General features: G+C 45.5%; 2 protein-coding genes across 7 annotated transcripts in view; one reads left to right on the forward strand and one right to left on the reverse strand.

The window, feature by feature from the left end:
• The window catches only part of STEAP3 (STEAP3 metalloreductase), a 67,940-nt gene that overhangs the window by 29,326 nt on the left and 17,924 nt on the right, over window positions 1-20,690 (reverse strand). For all 6 annotated transcript variants that reach the window (XM_073305227.2, XM_073305223.2, XM_073305225.2 and 3 more), the window contains exons 2-5: window positions 18,397-18,881; window positions 17,102-17,629; window positions 15,270-15,434; window positions 5,986-6,206 (exon numbers count right to left, since the gene is read on the reverse strand). In XM_073305227.2, coding sequence (XP_073161328.1) covers window positions 5,986-6,206; window positions 15,270-15,434; window positions 17,102-17,629; window positions 18,397-18,879 — 1,397 coding nt within the window. In that variant the 5' untranslated portion in view covers window positions 18,880-18,881. The remainder of the gene's footprint in view (window positions 1-5,985; window positions 6,207-15,269; window positions 15,435-17,101; window positions 17,630-18,396; window positions 18,882-20,690) is intronic.
• Window positions 1-20,690, forward strand: part of C11H2orf76 (chromosome 11 C2orf76 homolog) — a 222,657-nt gene that overhangs the window by 29,318 nt on the left and 172,649 nt on the right. The gene's annotated exons all lie outside the window — the stretch shown is intronic.

Consider the following 20,690-nt stretch of genomic DNA (forward strand, 5'->3'; position numbering starts at 1 on the left):
GCAAGTCTGAGTTGGTTGTGGATACACTGAAGAGACCAGAAGAAGGTGCAGAGTATATAAATTTAGACTCACCTCTGCATTTGTCAAGGCCTCCCATTTTGCCAGCTGTGGCATGTAGTGCTGCACAGCTGAAACTTTCCCTATCATCTGAGAGCTGCTGGTAGGCTCTTGTTTTACATCACACTTGGGTCTAATTCTGCCAGCGTTGTTATCTGCACCTACGGGGTCTATAGGGATGAGGGTGCCAGTGGACTGGGAAAACATGCCCCAGGCATGTATATTCTATATTCTGTTCTATACTCCACATGTGTTGCTTAAGAGGCCAGATCAGGAAGCCCCTTTGCATCAATGGCCTTAACGTTAAAATGTCAAGTATTGGGCTATTCCCACATTGGTGTGCAGTTAAGCCTCAGGCTCAACCACCATCTAGCTGGCATGAACTAAATCAGATTAATAGTATTTAGTCAATGACTTCACATAGAATTAAACAAGTGGTGTAGAGAGGAAGGCCCCCTATAAGTCATTAGCTGAGCCTCTCATTTTCTTTTTCTATTTTTTCAGTGGGAATTTGGCTTAGCAGAAAGCAAATTTGGCTCTCTTCTAGCATCTGCTTTCCTACTACTCCCTCTAGGGTGCTGAATGAGACATCTCTTTAAGAGCAAATATTTGATAGTAGACGACTCTTTAATCCAGGAGAAAGAGGGATAACAGCTGATTTTGGCTGGAAGTTGAAGCTAGATAAACTCAAATCAGGGGCAAAGGCAAATATTTTTAACCGTGAGGGTAACTAACCAGTGGACTAGCTGGGTGTGGTAGATCCTCCATCACTTGCTGTCCTTAAATCAAAAGTGGACATCTGCCTGAGAGAGATGCTCTAGGTCAATTACAAGTCATTGGGTTTGTTGCAGGAATCATCAAATTACATGGCCAATACTACACAGGTCAACTTAGATTGTCATAATGATCCTTTCCAGCCCTACATCTATGAAAAGTGATTCATTTGCTCCATGAACAAGAACAGCAAATAAGGTTATATTGTACCCACATACTGTACATCACATGTTTAATTTAAATTATCTGGCTCTGAGTTTCACATAAGTTCTTGGTAGTGGGACACTACTCTGTATAGGAGTTCTGCAAAACTGCCACTCACTAAACAATAAATTGAACCAAACATCCCTAGTGTAACAAATCCATTGTTTCAAAGCTAAGGCACAATCTACAGATTCCACTAACTTGATGCATGAAATATTGAGATAGAGAATACACAAACAGTGACAAAACCTTCAGATGTAACAGCTAATATACCTGTGCGAGCCTTCTTGGTGACTTGGAGAAATTTTATGAAATACACCTTCTAGCAGTTTTCAAGCAATTGCATCCCACTTAAGATTTAACCATAGTTTGATAAATCACTTTGTCAGTAAATCCCTGAAGAGCAGGAGACCAAAAACATTGCTAAAAGCCCTGTATAATAAGGAAGGCGTTAGAGAGCTGTACCTGCAGAGGCTAAACTTTAGCACAGGAATTTAAATTAACTCATTAAAATCAATTTACAAATTAGCTCATTAAAATGCTACACTGCAGATCTAGAAGTGGTGGATCTGTTATCCCACTTCTTTGCGGTAGTGCCTAAAGGAACTGAGGCCAAAGAGACAGTGTTAAAGATTGCATCTTTCCACTCTCACTAAACTCATCCATTGTCCCCTTCTTCTTTAGCTCTATATTAAGGCAACTTTTTGCTTACTGAATTAAGCTCTGCTATTCATGAGCTGCAACAGCTTGTATTATATCCATGATCAGCACCCACAAAGGCCTACATAATTAAATATCTATTACAGCGACAATGAATGCAAATGTGTGGAATATTCCCTCTTACACTGATATGACATAGAACTGACAAGTCTATCAGAGCATTGGTCCTTCTAGGTAATATCTTTTCCCATCACAATAGCAAACACCAGCTGCTTACGTTATTGGGTTTTGTTTCTCACATTTAAATCCTGGACAATCACGTCGCTTTATTGATAGCTTTATTTAACAGAAAGATACTTTAGATTAACATTGAATTGTCTATAGAAAAAGAGACAGCACACAAGAATGAGTGAGTACTGATGCCATTATACAGGCACATTCATTCTATCTTTATAGAGCTATAATTCTAAGACTGAGAGGCCAATGATGAAAGAGGATTAAAACTGGCCCTGTTCTCACAGCTTTACAATTGGTTCTTATACCCCAAAGGTACAAAACAAGGAAAACAGAAAATAAAAATACAAACAGTTTGCCATTTCAGCTATAAATCTTGCAACAAATATACAAACACGGAGTACAAAAGTAATATCAGTAACAAGGAAATGTTTACGCTAACATTCCTCAACCCCCTAGCTACATCAAATAATGCAGTGGGGAAAGAAGTTAAAAAGGCAAAGAGCATTTTCAAAGTTTTCTTAACACTTTTTAAAAATTATTATTTCTACAAAGTCAGAATAAATTATTCAAAATTTTAGTATCAGGGATTTAGGATATAGACCCCAAAGGGTAGAGTCATTCTGAAAGTTGCACAAGTTAGGACTTAAGTTCTGTAGGTAGAGAAATTGGTCCCGGGGTAGTCAATTATTTTTTGTCAAGGTCCAAATTTCTTGGTCAGGGTATAGGCAAGATCCAGACACCAAAGAAAATAATTAAAAAAAACAAGAATAATGATAATAAGTAAATAAAAATATTTTGGGGTTCAATCAAAAGTGACTGGTGGTCCGGATTTGGCCCACCTATTCACCCCCCTGATTCTACAGGTTCAGCCCTACCACTTCTTGCTCTGTGAGTGATCCTGTTGATGCCAAACCCTATGTCTCAGTGCAAAAGTTATCTTGATATTAAAAAAAACTTTTTTTTTTTTTTTTTTTTTACACAAACACTGAAGACAAAGCCTAAGGCTCATGCAACTTTCTGTCCCCCTCCTCTTTTTTGCCAACAGTGTAGCAGTCTACCAGGTTGCCTGCTGCAGGGGAGCGAGAGGAAGCACAGATGTGAGAATAAGCATCAGAATCAGGATTCTTTACCTTAGCCAGAAAATGTGAAAACTAGTGATTTTATGTTGGCTTTGCCTGATGATGAAATACAGCAGGAGGCTGGAATGAGTAAGTGGACTGAATTCAAATTCGCTTCCAGGAGTTAAATTGAAGTGGATGGAATTACACCAGAGGTGATTTTGGCTCAGACCTCTCGCAGAAGCTGTAATTTGCCATTCAGATGCACATATTACTGTCAAATCTATCTGCTTTGCGAGTGACATTAGCAGATAATGATCTGGGCATGGAGGGGTTCTCGATAATTCTCCCTGCCCTGAAAGGCACAACAGGGACACACAGTAACTCACTTCTTATTGAAGGAATTATCATGTGATTATGAAATCCAGCACACTGACTCGTCTTGATTTCCTTTAATTTAGTAGGAAGACGTGGTGTTTTGAGATTCCAGGGTGACTCTTATACAACAGCAGAAATACCTGAATATCATCAGGGGGACTATTAATAGCAGCTTGTAAGTCTTATTCTCCTCAGCAGTTTAAGGCTGAACAGCAAGTTCTGATCAGCAGCAACTTTTAAAATTCTCTGGTGATTCAAGTATTGACTCCTGTCATATCTTCAAGGCACTGTCCAGCAGCAACTTTTGTACTTTACTTTGTTGTAGGAAACCAGGTTATTACAACCAGATCTTAACATCTTACGTTCTTGAGACATTCTTCTATTTCCTCTGGAGTCTCCTTTTTAAAGGATCTGTTGTAAAGCATGGCAGTCGTCGTAGACAAACAAGTTGGAATCTCTACGAGGCAAAGACTGTGGATTTGCATGTGTTGTAAAGCATCTACGACATTGGTGTGTTTTCAATCAAGAATGGTGTATTAATTTAGACTGTGGACAGTCTGAACAATCATTGTGATAAAAACAAATATGGGGTCTGATTCTTCCCTGCCTTGCAGAGTGTGGGCATCGTTCACCCCTGTGCCAAGGAAGTGAGAAGTTCTGCCAATGATGCTAGTATTTTTATTTAGCGTGTGCGTAGTCGTCTAGCCAAGCGATGGCATCTTCAGTGGCGGGATGCAGTTCTTCTAGGCCACCGCTGACCCTAGTCAGCAGGCGTTCCTCAACAATGTGCGGCATCGTCTGTGTTGTGCCGCAGCTGCACAAAGGGCTGTCACAAAGGCCCCAGTGGTACTGGTTGGCTGCACAGAGACCTTGCCTCGTCTGACACCTGTTCAACAGGGACCATTGGCAATGGGGCAGGTCAAAACTAGGTGGGCAAATTGTGGGGTTGGCGACGAGGGGCTGGTTGGGGATTATAACAGATATCCATTCCTCTCGCCAGAATGTTTCCGCCCTAACATCCTGACGTGGCGGATGAGACCATAATGGGCGACGTGATGGCAAATGTGTAACTGGTGGTTTGAAAAGGTCATTGTGCAGTGGCAGGCTTGAGTTGGCGCATACTTTCTCCAGTAACCTGCCAGTGGCAACCTCTCGTCTGATAGGAGGAGGAGCAATATTGCTCAGAACTGGAAGCCAGGGGAGTGGAGTCGGACACAGGGTGCCGGAGATGATACGCATGGCGGCACGTAACTGCATATGATGCTAGTGTATGACACTCACTTTGTAGCTGAGTAAATGACCGTTGAAGGTGAAAGGCACTGGAGAATCAGGCCCATAATGAGTAGCTGCATTGGTGTCCATTCCATGACTGAGACTTGGTCAGAGACAGATGAGTTTTAGCCTTTGTGAGAATGTTCATAGCTGTAAAGCCGCGTTTTTTGGATGTACTGGATCTGTCACAGAGAGGGCAGATGTGTCATTGCTGGTGGTGAAACAAATACACCTGATACAGTAGTTGTTGTAGATGTAGGTGGTTTGAGTTTAATAAGAGTAGTTTCAAACAGCGTCGCCCCATTATTCACTGCTAATTCAGCTGGCAGCTGTCATTTTCCCAGTGCCCAGAGTCAATATCATGAAGCTGCGAGTCCTTTTGGAGGTTATCGTTACACTCCTTCCATTAGGGGATGCACTAAACTTTGGTTTCATATCGCTGAGAACATGTGGTGGCAATGACCACTGCAGATTACGCTAAGGTGTAAATGCACTTCAGGCACGGTGCTGTCTTCAAAATCTATTATAACCTTTGGAAATAAATCAACTCTTCCAACTGTACAAATATGCACATGCATCGCCCACATCTACAAGACCAAAAAATACACTGTCCACATTTGAGAAAGTAGTGAATACTGAGATGTGCCATCCAATTTGTTGGGTCCAGGGATCAGGTTTGGAAGCACATCTCACAGTTCTCCAATAATGTTTCTGCTGTGGTGGCAGGAGTTAAGTAGTTTATGCTGAGGTTTATACTGTCCTCATTCAGCTTCAGAGTCAACTTCCCATGTGGAAGAACACCAAGGACCGCTCACACTGCTCAGAAACATTGTTTTGGTTTAGCAGCAGATTCAGATGGTCCATCAGGTCTCATGCAGAAGGATTTCTTTATAATCATAGGGGATTCAAATGGTCTCCCTGGATATTTAAAAAAGAGAGCAGCTGGGGCCCCAATAGAGAAGTGTCAGTACAGAGTACCACCAGCTACTGTCTCAATAGACCAATACAACCTACAGAATTCCATTCATTTTCTACATATATTTACAGCTGCTCTCTCAAACGTCATGATGATTTTTTAAGGCAATAATCATGCTAGCGAATCAGCAATATATTTTAAATACTACTGCATAAACTAGTTTCACGGTAACTGATTTTCTAAAGTCACCAACTATGAATATCAACCCACAAGGCAATTATACCAAACATACACAATTATGAAAAACCTCGAGAAATCTTCATAGTGCTTTGAAATTCTCCATCATAAGAGAGGCTTTGCTACACATTACTGGAACTTTCTCCGCTTGAATATTCACTAGTTGCACTGGGCAGTGTGAATTTCACGTACCTTCCCTTTTCCCAGCCGTTCCGAATGCGCCGCAGTCTTCCGTGGATACAGGGCAAACGAAAGAATATTTTCGCTAAGATCACAGTACATGGCACCAGTAGTGTGAGTGTGTAACTTGGCGGCAGATAGAATTTGTATTGGTTTTCATCAAAGGCCCTTGTCCATCCAAAGGTGAGGGTGTGTAGGGTGCTGACTACCAGGGCAATAAATCCAACGGTGGACTACAAGGAAAAGAAACACGCTATTTACTGAGGTGCCATTATCACAGTAGTAATACTTAGTGCAAATAAAGCCCTGAACACTTTCATGGCACTTTGCTAAAGTAAGATATTCCCTGTCTGCAGGGCGTAATAGCTAAGGATTCGAAATCCGTTCCCACTGAAGTCAATGGGGGTTTAGCCATTGGCATTGCTGTGAGCAGGACTGGGCTCTAGACAAGACAAGCATCTTCGACGCGCAGTATAACCATTAACGAACTCTCACCACCTCTGAATACGTGCTATGCTCAAGTTAGTGATGGGGAAACTGGCGTACAGAGGTTGAGTGAACAATTGAAACAGAAACAAGCTGGTGTAAATGATAGCCTAGAGTGGTTTCTCTGTCTCCACTCTGGGTTTGTGCAGGTCCCACTGATAGCTGCAACTGGGGCAAATCCCAAGTGTATGCTATGGTGAAAGCATGTATTAAATGGCTCATTTTAAAGAGGCCTGCACAGCCAGCAGCTGCTACAGGGCCACTTATTTAGGAGCCTAAATATGGACTTAGGCGTTTAACTGTAGTCCCCCAAAATCTTGATCAATGCTTCTTGTTAGTCATGGCCAAGAAACATTGCCTTCCAGAAGCTAAGTCAGGTGATTGGGGGTGGGGGTTGGGGTGGGGAGGGAGCCGCACGAATGGTGGGGTGGAGTAAAGATCAAATCATCTTATTTGGAAAACAAAAATCAGCTGGGAAATTGCTGCTTCTAAAATGTTTCCTCCTGGTTTGTGATTGTTAGTCTACAGTTTTACCAGATTTCTCAAAAGTAACCTTGTTAGTAATGACAAAACAGACCAACTGTATCTGTCCCTCAGTGTAATTAATTGGGCATTTAAAAGGATTGGGAGGTGGAGAAGAAAGAAGCTCTATGGAATCTACTTCCTTATAAGTGGTACTTAGCTAGCTACTTAAATGACCTGCATCATTCTGAGCACCTAAGAGTCATTACTGGATTTCATCCTTACAACACCCTTATGATTTAGGGAAATATTATCCCCACGTTAGAGATGGGGAACTTATCCATGGTTCTACAGGAAGTCAGTGTCAGAGTTAGGACTCAAACATGTGTTTGCTGAATACCAGAGCAGCACCTTATCCCCTAGAGTATCCTTCATACCAAACCCATCCTTTCTTCCTACTCAAAGTCTCATTAAATTCCTAAGACTAAGAGATAACAAGCCTCCCCTCCCACAACTAGATCAGGAGAGGTTCATCTTATTTGGAAAATTAAGAATGATAACTAGCCGGAATGTGCCCTGATTGCAGTTGAAAGATACAGTGCTCCTAACAGCAGCAATCGACTCATCATGGCTCATACATCATTTATTTGCTGTTAGTTCTCACCGGCAGCAAAAATCCCTGGGTGAAAAGTGGCAGGAAGTACCAGCTTGTGACTCATCTTTCAGAGAAAAGATTTAAAATGGGGAGGAAAAAAAATGTACAAAGTGAAGCAATAACGTTCTGCATTAGGCAAAGTGTTCTTTTGGAGAGTTAATCCAAAAGGGTTTTCACATAAGTTATGGCACTTGAGGCTGAACTTAATTATTTTTTCCCCCTTCAGTTTCTTTTTAAACAACTGTTGGTAGAAGTGAACCAGAAACAAAAGTTAGGACAAAAGGAAACAAAGCATCACAGTGGATCAGTTAGTATTAAATGAAAAAAAAAAGCCTACCTTTAAATGATGTTAACCTTGTGACCTGAAACAAAACACTAATAAGCAAGGAATCCCTAGATAAGGCTGTAACTCAGTCCAGAATCATGGAAGTTCCTTAGAGTGCAACAGTGGGCTAATTCATTAGTTATACAAATGAGCAGTTATATAATAATATGATGTTGGCACCCAATCCAACTCCCACAGCAATCAATGGGAGACTGACTGTAATGGGAGATGTATTGAGCCCTCTACCTCCTACAATGTTTGTATGTTGTGTGCTACTGCCCTCTACTGACTAAAGTGTCAATATGTGGGATCAGCACTGCCTAGTGGCTAAAACACACACATAAGCTGAGTGTAGTAGACACCTGCTCCTGTCCTGAGGGGCTTAGAACAGCCCTGAGAGGGCTGTGGCTGGGGACAAGAAGCCTGGGCTGATTGGGGAAGGCAGCAACAGCTGGGGCTATGCCCCAATCAGGCCCAGCTGGCCCCACAAGATGCTGTGAGCCAGGAGTCCAAACAGACTCTCTGTGCATGTAGAGAGAGAAGGGCCTGGCTGTTGGGGAGCCTAACTAAGTGCCTAGAGTGGAGCAGGGCTGGGGGAAGGCCAAGGGAGCTCTGGCCTGGAAACCTCCCCCCCAGGCTGCGGCCTAGTCGAAGGCCAGTTAGGTACTGGGGTTGCTGGGGGCAGCCTGCGGGTAGGCAGAGGCAGCAGGTCCAAACCACCCTTGCCTGTGATGAGTGGCTTATATACTGCAGTCAGCCCCATTGAATGGGGGCTAGATAGTGACTGGGCAGTAGCCAAAGACTGAGGTGAGGTGGGGAGACCCTGCAAGTGAGGGGTTACTGCCGGGGGCAGCACACCAGCATACAAGGGACATGGGGGCCTGTCCTAAGCGGGCCACTGGCCTGCAGCGGGTGCTCCAAGGCTGGAAGTAGAGCTAATTCCCAGGACACCAGCAGGAGGTGATGCAGGGGTGAGTCCCACATGCTTCCACTGAGAGGGTTGGAAGGGAACCTTAGTCCAACCCCCTGCTTTCAATTGCCAATTTTTGCCCCAGATCCCTAAATGGCCCCCTCAAGGATTGAACTCACAACCCTGGGTTTAGCAGGCTAATGCTCAAACCCCTGAGCTATCCCCCCCCCCCAATACATTCTAGGGTACAACTACACAGCAACAAAAGACCTGCCGCAGGGAGTCTTAGCGCCAGAGTCAACTGTCCTGGGCTTGCAGGGCTCTTGCTGCAGGGCTAAAAAGAGCAGTGTAGATATTTAGGATCAGGCTGGAGCCTGGGCTCTGAAACGGAGAGTGTCTCGGAACCCCAGGCTCTAGCCTGAGCCCTAATGTCTACATGACTGTTTTTAGCCCCACAGTGCAAGACCTGTGAGGCTGAGTCATTTGACCCCAGCTCTGAGACTTGCTGCCATGTATGTTTTGTTTTGTTCTGCTGTGCAGACATATCCCTAGAGGCTGTAAAATGAATGCACAAGGTTGAAAGTCTCACAGGTTACTGGCCTAATAGGATGAAGAAGCTGCCAAGCATCCTGAAAACATGTGTACTAATTTGCCAGCATTTCTAGCACTGATACGATATTGGATCTTGAAGTCATGTAATTCTTGCTGTCTTCCTCAGTTCAGTTTCTAGCTAAGAAACTATTTGATTAGCAATACAATTTTTTATGCTGTTACCGTATGGGTTTACTGCCCATGTGGGATTCCATTAAAACAGCATATGTTGAAGTACTCTAAAAAATGCTATGTAAAAATAGTACCTCCTTACTCAATTAGTCTGCTTCCCACGTGTCTTCTATTGTAGAGAGGTTCTTATACCACCCTCGTATCCATAGTATCTGGGAGCATTCCAGTAACGAGGCATCAATGACCATGGCTAACATCTGTCCCATGTGGCTTGTTTAGACTTGTCTGTACACTGAAGTGTTCAGAGTGATCTTTTGCTTCCTGATAAGTCTACTGCTTTTACTCCTATTAGCACTGCAGAGTCAATAGAGCAATGGGGAAGTGAGCTGGATTCCATTCTGGCTCTCTCATCATCAACAGAATGGTTAAAGAACTCCTGAGTCTTGATTTCTGGTGATGCATGAGCCAGAAAGAAGCCAGGTCAGACTGACGTTCAGATTCCAGGGGGGGTCTGCAGGGCTAGAAGTTAATAGGCAAAGACACCCTGCCCCCTTCCACACACACCCCTTTTTCAATCTGGAAGTCATTCCAAGAGGACAAAAATGGAAGCGCCGTGTGCCATTTGAGTCAGTTTTAAAACTGAAACACCCTGGGGAAAACAAACCATAAGGGAAGATGAACAATTTCTCCATTTAAGTCAAGTTACACACATGTGCCATTGTTAAAATAAAATGCAATGTGTATATCATGTATAGTTCCCATGAATTTTAAATATTGAGATATGCAGGGACTACTGTAAAATTGAACGTTTAAAAGAATAGTAAATCCTCGGGATTTGTGCAGCCGCACAAGCGTGGTGTTGCTACTTTAAGGTTGCACACGCAAGCAAGTTTTTGTCCAGTTACGCACCAAAAGTATATTTTAATAAGAGTGGAGTGATCAAACACTACAAATATACAGTGCTCACATTACTGAATAAGGCCTGAAACGATCCAGATGAGAACTGGATAAAAATAATGCCTGGATTTATTTTTTAAAAAATTGCTGATGGACAGAATTCCCAGAAGACCCTCGGCCAATTTGATTTGCCTCAAAGCAGGCAAATAAAGAGCTCTGAAGTTGGAATTTCATTTTAAACACATCACTGCTGGCTGAGGCCAAGATGGGAGCAAAGCTTTGATACCAATAGATGTTCAGCTTGCACCTTTTCAAATCTTTCACTCTTTTCAAACATTTTGTACAGCATTTTGAATGTGAAGAACTATGTAAATCTCAAGTTTATTATAACCCCTAAACACTTTGGATAAAGTGTTCTGCACTGTACAGTGCACAGTATAGTGACTACATCTAGAGACAGTGAACAAGAATATATTGTATTCCACCATGCATTCATTTAGCAGGAAAAAATAAACATCTGCACATGTACTTTCACTTCTAGTGTGCAAGGATAATAAATGCATCTGCTGTGTTAGTTTCTCCACCTATCAGGAAATGCATTGCCAAATTGCTTAAACACTAATAATCCAAAAATTCCTCGTTGGAAAATCTAGAAATTGGCATTTCAAAAAAGTTTGAACTTGCTTCTCCGACAAGATATGTCCACAGGAAGTGGACCTTCTCTTGCCTTCTCTGCATTCCCATCAGCTGGGTAGCTTGTGTTGCAAAGACATATTGTAATCCTGCACTTACAGAAATAGGTATAAGTGAGCTGGGATTTCCATGCACTAAGCCAGCCAATCACAGTGCAGGGGAGCCAGGAGCTATTTTGGAATAGGGAGTCATTTATCTGGTTGATACCAACGCTAACACATTGTTAGAATGAATTGAGAATGGTTGCCAAAGGGCATGTACTATGCTCTTATTAAATGCACTAGTAAGAGACAGCTGTGCTGGCTTCCAGGACTGTGTGTGCATGGTATGTCTACACTGTGATGACAAACATGAGGCACCAAGTCTCAGAGCCTGCGTCAGCTGATAGGGGCTCAGGATGAAGGGCTAAAAATAGCAGTATAGACACTGTGGCTCAGGCTGGAGCCTGGCCTTTGAGTAGGGTGACCAGGTGTCCGGTTTTCGACTGGCACACCTGGTTGAAAAGGGATCCTGACAGCGCTGACCAGGCCTTTGACTGTCCGGTTGGCGGCACCACGCAGAGGGGCTGGCAGGCTCCCTGCTAGTGTCCATGCCATGTGGGTCCCTGGAAGTAGCCGGCATGTCCCCATCTCCGGCTCTTACTTGTAGCAGCAGCCAGAGGGCTCCTTCTGCTACCTCCGCCCCAAGCACCGCCCCCGCAGCTCCCATTGGCCAGAAACCATGGCCAATGGGAGCTGCAGGGGTGGTGCCTGCAGACGGAGCTTGCAGAGCTGCCTGGCCACACCTTCGTGTAGGAGGGACAAGCCGCTGCTTCCGGGAGCTGCTTGAGATAAGCGCCATTGGAGCCTGCACTCCTGCCTCCATCCTGGGCCCCAACCTCCTGCCCCAGCCCTGATCCCCCTCCTACTCTCCAAACCCCTCGATCCTAACCCAGAGCACCCTCCTGCACCCCAAACCCTTCATCCAAAGCCCCACCCCAGAGCCCACACTCCAGCCGGAGCCCTCACCCCCCCCCCACCCCAACGCCCTGCCCCAGCCCTGATCCCCCTCCCGCCCTCCAAACCCCTTGGTCCCAGCCTGGAGCACTCTCCTATGCCCCTCATCCTCAGCCCTACCCCAGAGTCTGCACCCCCAGCCAGAGCCCTCCCCCCCCGCCCACATCCCAACTCCTTTCCCCAGCCCAGAGCCCCTTCCCGCACTCCGAAACTCTCAGCCCCAACCCGAAGCCCTCTCCTGCACCCAAAATCCCTCAGCCCCAACCTCACCTTGGAGCCTACACCCCAAGCCAGAGCCCTCACTCTCTCCTGCACCCCAGCCCCCTGAGCTAGCCCGATGAAAATGAGCGAGCGAGTGAGGGTGGGGAGAGTGAGCAACCGAGGGAGGGGGGATGGAGTGGGCAGGGCCTCTGTGAAAGGGTGGGACATGGACAGGGCTTCAGAGGAGGGGCAGGGCAGAGGGAGGAGCAAGGGTGTTCGGTTTTGTGTGAGTAGAAAGTTGTTGACCCCGTAATTTTATACGTTTGCAGTCTGAGTCCCAGTGAGCTGAGCCAGGCCAGCCGCAGATGTGCAGTGGGTCTTTTATTGAAGTGTAGACATACTCAAAGACACACCACTGTGGTGGAGGGGAGCAGGCAGCTTGCATGAAGCATGGTTCACGACTCTGGAAGGAGGAAGGTTTGACCAAGGGCAATATTTTCCAAAGTGAAAGTGGGAGCCCAAGTCCCATTTTCAGAAGTAATTTAGGCACTTCGGAGGCTCGCTCTCATTGAAAGTCAATGGGACTGAGGCTCCTGAGTCTTTTCTGACAATGGCTCCTAAGCACCTTTGAAAATGTTATCCTTAGACTCCGAAGTCCCGTTTGAAAATGGGGCTTGAGTGCTTTTGAAAATTCTACCCTGAAGCTCTGTACCTACAAAAAATGCCACTGGCTCATTTATGAGAGCAGAGCTGCCCAGACCTTTTGAAATCTGTCTACTTAGTAGTCAGGATATTTATTTTATGCTCATTCTTTTATTTAAGTTCTTCCACTGAGCCCATCACTGGGATAGCTGAGTGCTTTATCCTGAGGCCATCAAAGCCAGACCCTTCTGGCTTTTTAAAAAGGAATCCCAGAGCTACCAGGGTTTGCAATGGAGGGACTCCTGTACGTTGATAATCCACCTATGTGACAACCCAAACCCTGAAACGCAGATCAAAGGAGTGAATTGACCTGTTCTGCTCAAGTTCTGATGAGAGGCCAGGTGGTCTAATGAACACAGCCCTGCATAGGAATTCCTCCCTCAAAGCCTGGCTGTATCACTGACTCGTGGGGTAGCTCTGGGTAAGTCACAGCCTTGCTGCCTGCCTTAACCCACTTGTACAATCAGGATAATGCTTGCCTGCCTCACGACAGCGCGGCTGTGAGGCTCAATTAGTCAGTGTTCGTTAAGACACTATATGAGGGCCAAGCATTAGTAATGGAAATGCTACATTATTTCTTTATGTGTTTCCAGTGTGTTCATCTCCATAGGCTCAAGGTGCCATTACACAGATTACATAAGAACATCACAACGGCCATACTGGGTGAGACCAAAGGTCCATCTAGCCCAGTATCCTGTCTTTCAACAGTGGCCAATGCCAGGTGCCCCAGAGGGAATGAACAGAACAGATAATCACCAAGTGATCCATCCCCTGTCACCCATTCCCAGCTTCTGGCAAACAGAGGCTAGGGACACCATCCCTGCCCATCCTGGCTAATAGCCATTGAATTTATCCTCCATGAATTTATCTCATTCTTTTTTGAAACCTGTTATAGTCTTGGCCTTCACAACATCCTCTGGCAAGGAGTTCCACAGATTGACTGTGCGTTGTGTGAAGAAATACTTCCTTTTGTTTGGGTTAATGTACCATCAACAATTCTCCAGGCGCAGGACTCAAATCTCGACTCCTCCCTCTATTTTTAAGATGCTAACATTGCAGTTAACTCCTCCATGCTGGCAGGACTCAAGTGTTTGCTGTTTATTAGGCGTTTTGCGGGAGCACTTAACATTAGGGAATCCTGACTTATATCTAAGCCCCATTACTCTCATAAAGCCCTATATGTATTTGTCACTATAGTTATTAGGATGGATAATATTAGGCATAAGTCCCTTAGTTAAGGCTTTAGTTGACATTGCAACCTAGCCAGCCTATGCCCCCAGCACGCTACCTCTGCTGAATGCCTTAACGATCAGTCTTTTAGAAGCCCTAACAATCACGGATCTCTGCTTGCAGCAATCATAATCGCTTGCATTTCTATTGCGCCTTTCATCCTGATGTGCCCCAATGCTTTTTGCAAGCTCTACACCGCATGATCATCACATTATGCATGACTGACACTCAGCCATCTCTGTGGGGGAACAAGCTAACTGGAGGGAACGTTTCTACCCTGGCAGGGAGAGGGACTAAAATGACCTAAAAGGCATTTTGCATTTCTAACTACTATGAGAACTTTTTAACCAGGCAGGTCAGCATCATGCCAGGGTGTAGGCGGGGAAGGGAAGAGGAATCCAACCGAACTGGCAGGAGGAATTTTAGGCCGGCAAAGCCTTTGCTGGAACGTTGCCAGGAAATCAGAGTTAATGCCTCTAACGTGGCAAAGGAAAAACCAAAGGGAGAAAGTTTCAGACAAGGCATTAAATGAGCAGCAGAGTCTGCCATTAATCAGCATGCAGCTCACTAACAGACCTTACAGGATTGCACAGGGACAAGAAGAAACCTGACACCTTTCAAAATAAAGGCTAGATCCTCCAGCCCTCTCTGTGAGAGAGCAAAGCCCCAAACAGAGCAGGGTGGAAATGTTTCTCCAGGCTGGGCGGCCACGCAGGCAAGACTCCACGTCATCCCCTATGGGCCACAGAACCCTGCTCTCTAGCACTTGCTGGGCCAGAGTGCGGTGGGACTGTGCATGAATGGGACTGTGGGTGGAGCAGCAGACTCTGCCCCAGTACTTCTCTCCACAGCCTGCTGTAGCAGCTCCCCACTGGTACTGCTGGCTGCAGTGAAGAGTCCATTTCCCAGCCCCTCACGCTCAGTTCCTGCAGGCAAGGAAGCAGGCTGCATGCTCTGTTGGAGGATTTGTCTCTAATCCTGCTTTTAACCTCTGGAATAGGCAAATATTGACTTTACCTGAATGAAACTGAATTCCCTCCAGTTGAGAGAGTTTGCGATGGAGGGAAGTGAAGTTATGGCAAGTAATGACAGCAGGCCCAGGGCCATTATTCCAAGAGAGACGTAAATCTCCATTCTCCAGACCTCCTCCTCTATCCAGGCATCAGTCTTCTTCTCCATGACCTAGTACAACAATGAAGATTAAGCAGCTTTTTCTATAGGAAGTGGTTAGTGCCAGAGATCATTATTTGACTGACTGATTCATTGAAAGCAGTCTTCTTGGATAAATGTTTGCTTCTCATGTAATTAGATTAATACTTACATTTAATGAGCTGGCTAGCGTAAGTGCACCGCTGCCTTCTCGTGGATGGAATCAGAACTGCTTAACAGCATGTGGCATAGACCTCCCTACTGCGGGAGGATCTCCTTTAGCCTTGTGTTTTTGAAGCAGTAGGAGTGGAGATCTAACTTCATGGTCATTTAGCCACATAAGAGGTGCAGCACAAGCAGGGGAACCCCCCCACTCTGCCCTACCAACATGCCTCTGGAGGAACTTTATTTGGGAGGAACGGGATAGGTTAGCCTCCAGGACCTACTAAACCCATTGTACAGCCTGATGTTAAGAGGTGTCAAGTCTCCACAACTCCCATTACTCTCCAGAGGACTTTCAGGTACTCAGCACCTTCAGGATCAAGCCCTGAAGTTGCATTTAGAACTGCAATTAACATGAAAAGTCAGTTTAAAGCCAAGAGCAAAAGTACAGATCTTTGAATACTTGAATACAAAGTGGCCTCCTAATGGTATTCATTTTAAGTGCACTTATGAGGAAAACTGTTCAGGCTAATTGAAGCCAAGATGAGATTTATGCTGTATGGCAGAGGTCAGCATTTAGAACAAGCCATTTATCTCATTAAATGGTCTTAATTCACTTAGCAAGGACATTGCTAGAAAATAAGAGGTGTAAGGGAAGTGAACACAGAAATCCTGTCTGGCATTTATTTGTGACTGGCACAGATGAAAAGCACAGGTGAGAGTGAGAGCACCTCACCTCCCAAAAAGCAAAGATCACGGCACAGCCAGAGACACCTCCCAAATAAAGCAATTTCCAGTTGGTAGAGTTAGTTTTCTCTAGCATGATTTTGGCCACTGGAATTAGTGCAATAGCTTCTCCAAGGAGAATCAGAGTAACACTAGCAGGATTTTCCCCACCCCAACCCCATCTCCCACCCCCCTACACTTTACCTGAAAACTTATTAAAAAAGAAACAGTGGAAAACCCCAGAAATGTTTTGTGAACTCAAAATTACACAGAACGGCACAAATAGCATGTCCAGAATGAAAAGCCTGCAATCCTGCAAGTAACATACAGCGGGAGAGAGAGCGCAATTCAAAACCTGGGGGAACCCCCCTCCACTGGGTTAGGATTTCTGCTCCCACTCCGCCTCCAATACTTCCCCAACCTTACACAGCGCTCAGCAATCCCTTAAGACAGGAGGCAGATTCTGCTGACTTTTTTCCTCTCAGGAGCAATGAGAAGCTCAACTCTCTAACTTGACACAAGAGACTGGGAACCTCTTGCTGGAAATGGCACTTACCATGGCTGATCAGAGTTCCAAGCACAGCTATCAGCTGGGCAGTAGAGCACCAGCCAACCCGACCTGTTATTCCACAGTGACCCAGTGTCACCTTTGGGAATGGGGAGTATGCACAGCTAATAACTCACAAGACTGGTCTCATTCTGTGGGAAACATCGAAAGCTAAACATATGGCTCCAGTACTAGGTCTGCTCCACAGGGTTTGGGCAGATGTATAAGATTATGCCATGCACTGATTGGGCGATGAAAGTATTACCTGCTTGACGGCTGTGTTAATTAACTGATACCGATGAGATCGGCGCATGGGCAAGCATAGGCTGTATAGAGCGTGCAAGGCTGCGCAAAAGAAACTCAGAAGGCCAATCTGCTTTCTGTGCTGTAGCCACTGGTCTAGCCAGTCTGGAAAGCGTCTGTACTTTGTGCCATAGTGCAGCTGGAAAGAGGCGGCCAGGACCCCGGGTAGATAAACGAGAGAGAGCATGACGTAGGCTACGCAGGGCAGCGTGCTATTGACCACCTCCACTGGGATCTTGTAGAACTTGTTTTTCTGTTCCCAGATGTAAGGGTGTAAGACTTGTCTGATGAAGTTGTAGGTGTAGAAACAGAGAAAGAGACCCAGGGCCAAAAAAACAGGGATTTTCCAAGCTGGGAGGAGGCGCAGGGGAATGTTCTCGATCTCACAGGCTGAAGACAAGGAGCCCATGTCCACAGGGGTGAAGCCCATGACCTGAGCAATTTCAGCAACTGTACGCTTGGATTCTTGATTATCACAGCAAATCAAAACCTGCAATGAACCAAAAGATACATTAACTGGCAAACAGAGATGCAAAGCAAAGGAAACAGACACTTGGGAAGGAATCTGGATTAACAAGAGCCTAGATTCCTAACAGCAGTGTGGCCATTTCATATTGTATTTTTAATGGATGCCAAGGGTGCAGGAAGCCCAGGAGAGGCATTCATTTAGATGTGTGTTTAAGTCCAAGTAAATACATACATAAATAATGTGTTGCACTTATATGGACCGTTCTATCCTAAGATCACAAAGCACTTTACAAATCCAATTAAACCTTGCCCCATCGCTGTGAGCCAAGTAAGAACTTTTATCCTCCTCTGATAGAGGAGGCACAAAGGAGGTAAGGAAGTTAGGAAACTTTGAGTACTTTTGCTCATCTTCCTACTTACTAAAATTGGCTGACAGAACCGTTTTGGCCTAGATTGAAAAAAAAATTTACATCTCACTTTAAAATAGCAATGCTACTCAGCCACATGGTGCTTTTAGCAGGGGCTCAGTACCTTACAGCTTACTTCTGTGAGGAGAAATAAAATGAATTTGTCCCAGGCCACAGAAGGTTTCCATGCTAGTGGTAGGATTAGATTTTAGCAATTTCTGGTCTCCCCGCCACCCCATCCTGTGTTCCATCCACTAGATCTCACTTCTCTCAGTTAGTAAAGCACTTAACTAATGCAGTCAGATACCAAATCCTGAAGTCCAGGTGAGTTTTGCCGGAGTAAGGACTGTAGGATTTGGCCCCTAATAAAAGAAAACAATACCTGCTTATTCCCGTCTCTGGGACCCGACTGTAAGGTCCATGCAGATATCACATTAAATCCTTTGACGACAGTGCAGGCTGGGAAAAGAGAAGCCAAGTACTCGGCATTTGATTCTTTGTGATGGTTAATTTCAGTGTTGTTGCTGACATCCACCAGTATTTTGCCAGCCAGCACATCTGTCAGGTCACAGAGCGTGGAGTAATGTTCCCTGAAAACTGCCACAAAAATAACATCCGTCTTCTTTGCAACATCCACCTGGGCAGTTACTTCAGCTGCTGAAGGAAAGAGGCCCGCACAGCGCTTTGGATTGCGGCTTCCAACCACCACCTGGAAACCTGAGTACACCAGACGTGTAGCCAACGAGCGTGCAAAGTCTCCACTTCCCAGGATCCCTATGGTTCGGCCAACAGCCAGGGTGAGATCTGGATTGCTCTCCATATTCCGGCGACCTAGGAGTGGTTTTGCCATGTCTCCGCCTGGCATCCCTTTAGGCAAAAGCAGAAAGGACAAGTTCACTGGAAACAGCATTTTCAAAATCTTATCTCCCTGTCTCAGTCTACATACGATAGAAACAAACCCGCAGTAATGTGGCGAATGCTACATGCCACATGCACAGCCAGTGCAAACGGGGTCTGTGTGGGAACCCACCATAGACTCAGGGAGGATGGAATCCCCTGAACATGCAAACTGGCTGTAGAATCATAGAATCATAGAATATCAGGGTTGGAAGGGACCCCAGAAGGTCATCTAGTCCAACCCCCTGCTCAAAGCAGGACCAATTCCCAGTTAAATCATCCCAGCCAGGGCTTTGTCAAGCCTGACCTTAAAAACCTCTAAGGAAGGAGATTCTACCACCTCCCTAGGTAACGCATTCCAGTGTTTCACCACCCTCTTAGTGAAAAAGTTTTTCCTAATATCCAATCTAAACCTCCCCCACTGTAACTTGAGACCATTACTCCTCGTTCTGTCATCTGCTACCATTGAGAACAGTCTAGAGCCATCCTCTTTGGAACCCCCTTTCAGGTAGTTGAAAGCAGCTATCAAATCCCCCCTCATTCTTCTCTTCTGCAGGCTAAACAATCCCAGCTCCCTCAGCCTCTCCTCATAACTCATGTGTTCCAGTCCCCTAATCATTTTTGTTGCCCTTCGCTGGACTCTCTCCAATTTATCCACATCCTTCTTGAAGTGTGGGGCCCAAAACTGGACACAGTACTCCAGATGAGGCCTCACCAATGTCGAATAGAGGGGAACGATCACGTCCCTCGATTTGCTCGCTATGCCCCTACTTATACATCCCAAAATGCCATTGGCCTTCTTGGCAACAAGGGCACACTGCTGACTCATATCCAGCTTCTCGTCCACTGTCACCCCTAGGTCCTTTTCCGCAGAACTGCTGCCTAGCCATTCGGTCCCTAGTCTGTAGCTGTGCATTGGGTTCTTCCGTCCTAAGTGCAGAACCCTGCACTTATCCTTATTGAACCTCATCAGATTTCTTTTGGCCCAATCCTCCAATTTGTCTAGGTCCTTCTGTATCCTATCCCTCCCCTCCAGCGTATCTACCACTCCTCCCAGTTTAGTATCATCCGCAAATTTGCTGAGAGTGCAATCCACACCATCCTCCAGATCATTTATGAAGATATTGAACAAAACCGGCCCCAGGACCGACCCTTGGGGCACTCCACTTGATACCGGCTGCCAACTAGACATGGAGCCATTGATCACTACCCGTTGAGCCCGACAATCTAGCCAGCTTTCTACCCACCTTATAGTGCATTCATCCAGCCCATACTTCCTTAACTTGCTGACAAGAATACTGTGGGAGACCGTGTCAAAAGCTTTGCTAAAGTCTAGAAACAATACATCCACTGCTTTCCCTATAATGCTGCGCCCCTGCAGGGCTCATTGGCAGCAGGGATCAAACACAGAACCTCTGGATGTAAAAGCAAAACTGCTATTGTGTGAGCTCAGAGACCCACCTCTACTAGGCAAGGCTGTAGCAGGCTCATCAATCTATGTATACGCAGACCAGTCACTACTAGTGGAGGACAGAACACCAGACCAAGTGGGTATGAGTTGAAGGAGCAAAGTAGCTGTATGACTCCATTGTGGCAGCCTCTAGACATGTGCAGTCAAAGATCCACTGACCACTCCCCAACTTTGTCCTCTACCTGCCTCTACCCTCACCCCAAACTTACTCTCCAGGCTATAAAACCACAACAGCCTTGACCCCTGTGGCACGTGTGTGCCTTCCACACTGTAACAGGGTGTTCTGGACCCTTTCCATAGCAAGGGGC

The sequence above is a fragment of the Lepidochelys kempii genome, chromosome 11 (assembly GCF_965140285.1).
Source record: "Lepidochelys kempii isolate rLepKem1 chromosome 11, rLepKem1.hap1, whole genome shotgun sequence".
In the NCBI taxonomy this organism is placed as follows: Eukaryota; Metazoa; Chordata; order Testudines; family Cheloniidae; genus Lepidochelys; species Lepidochelys kempii.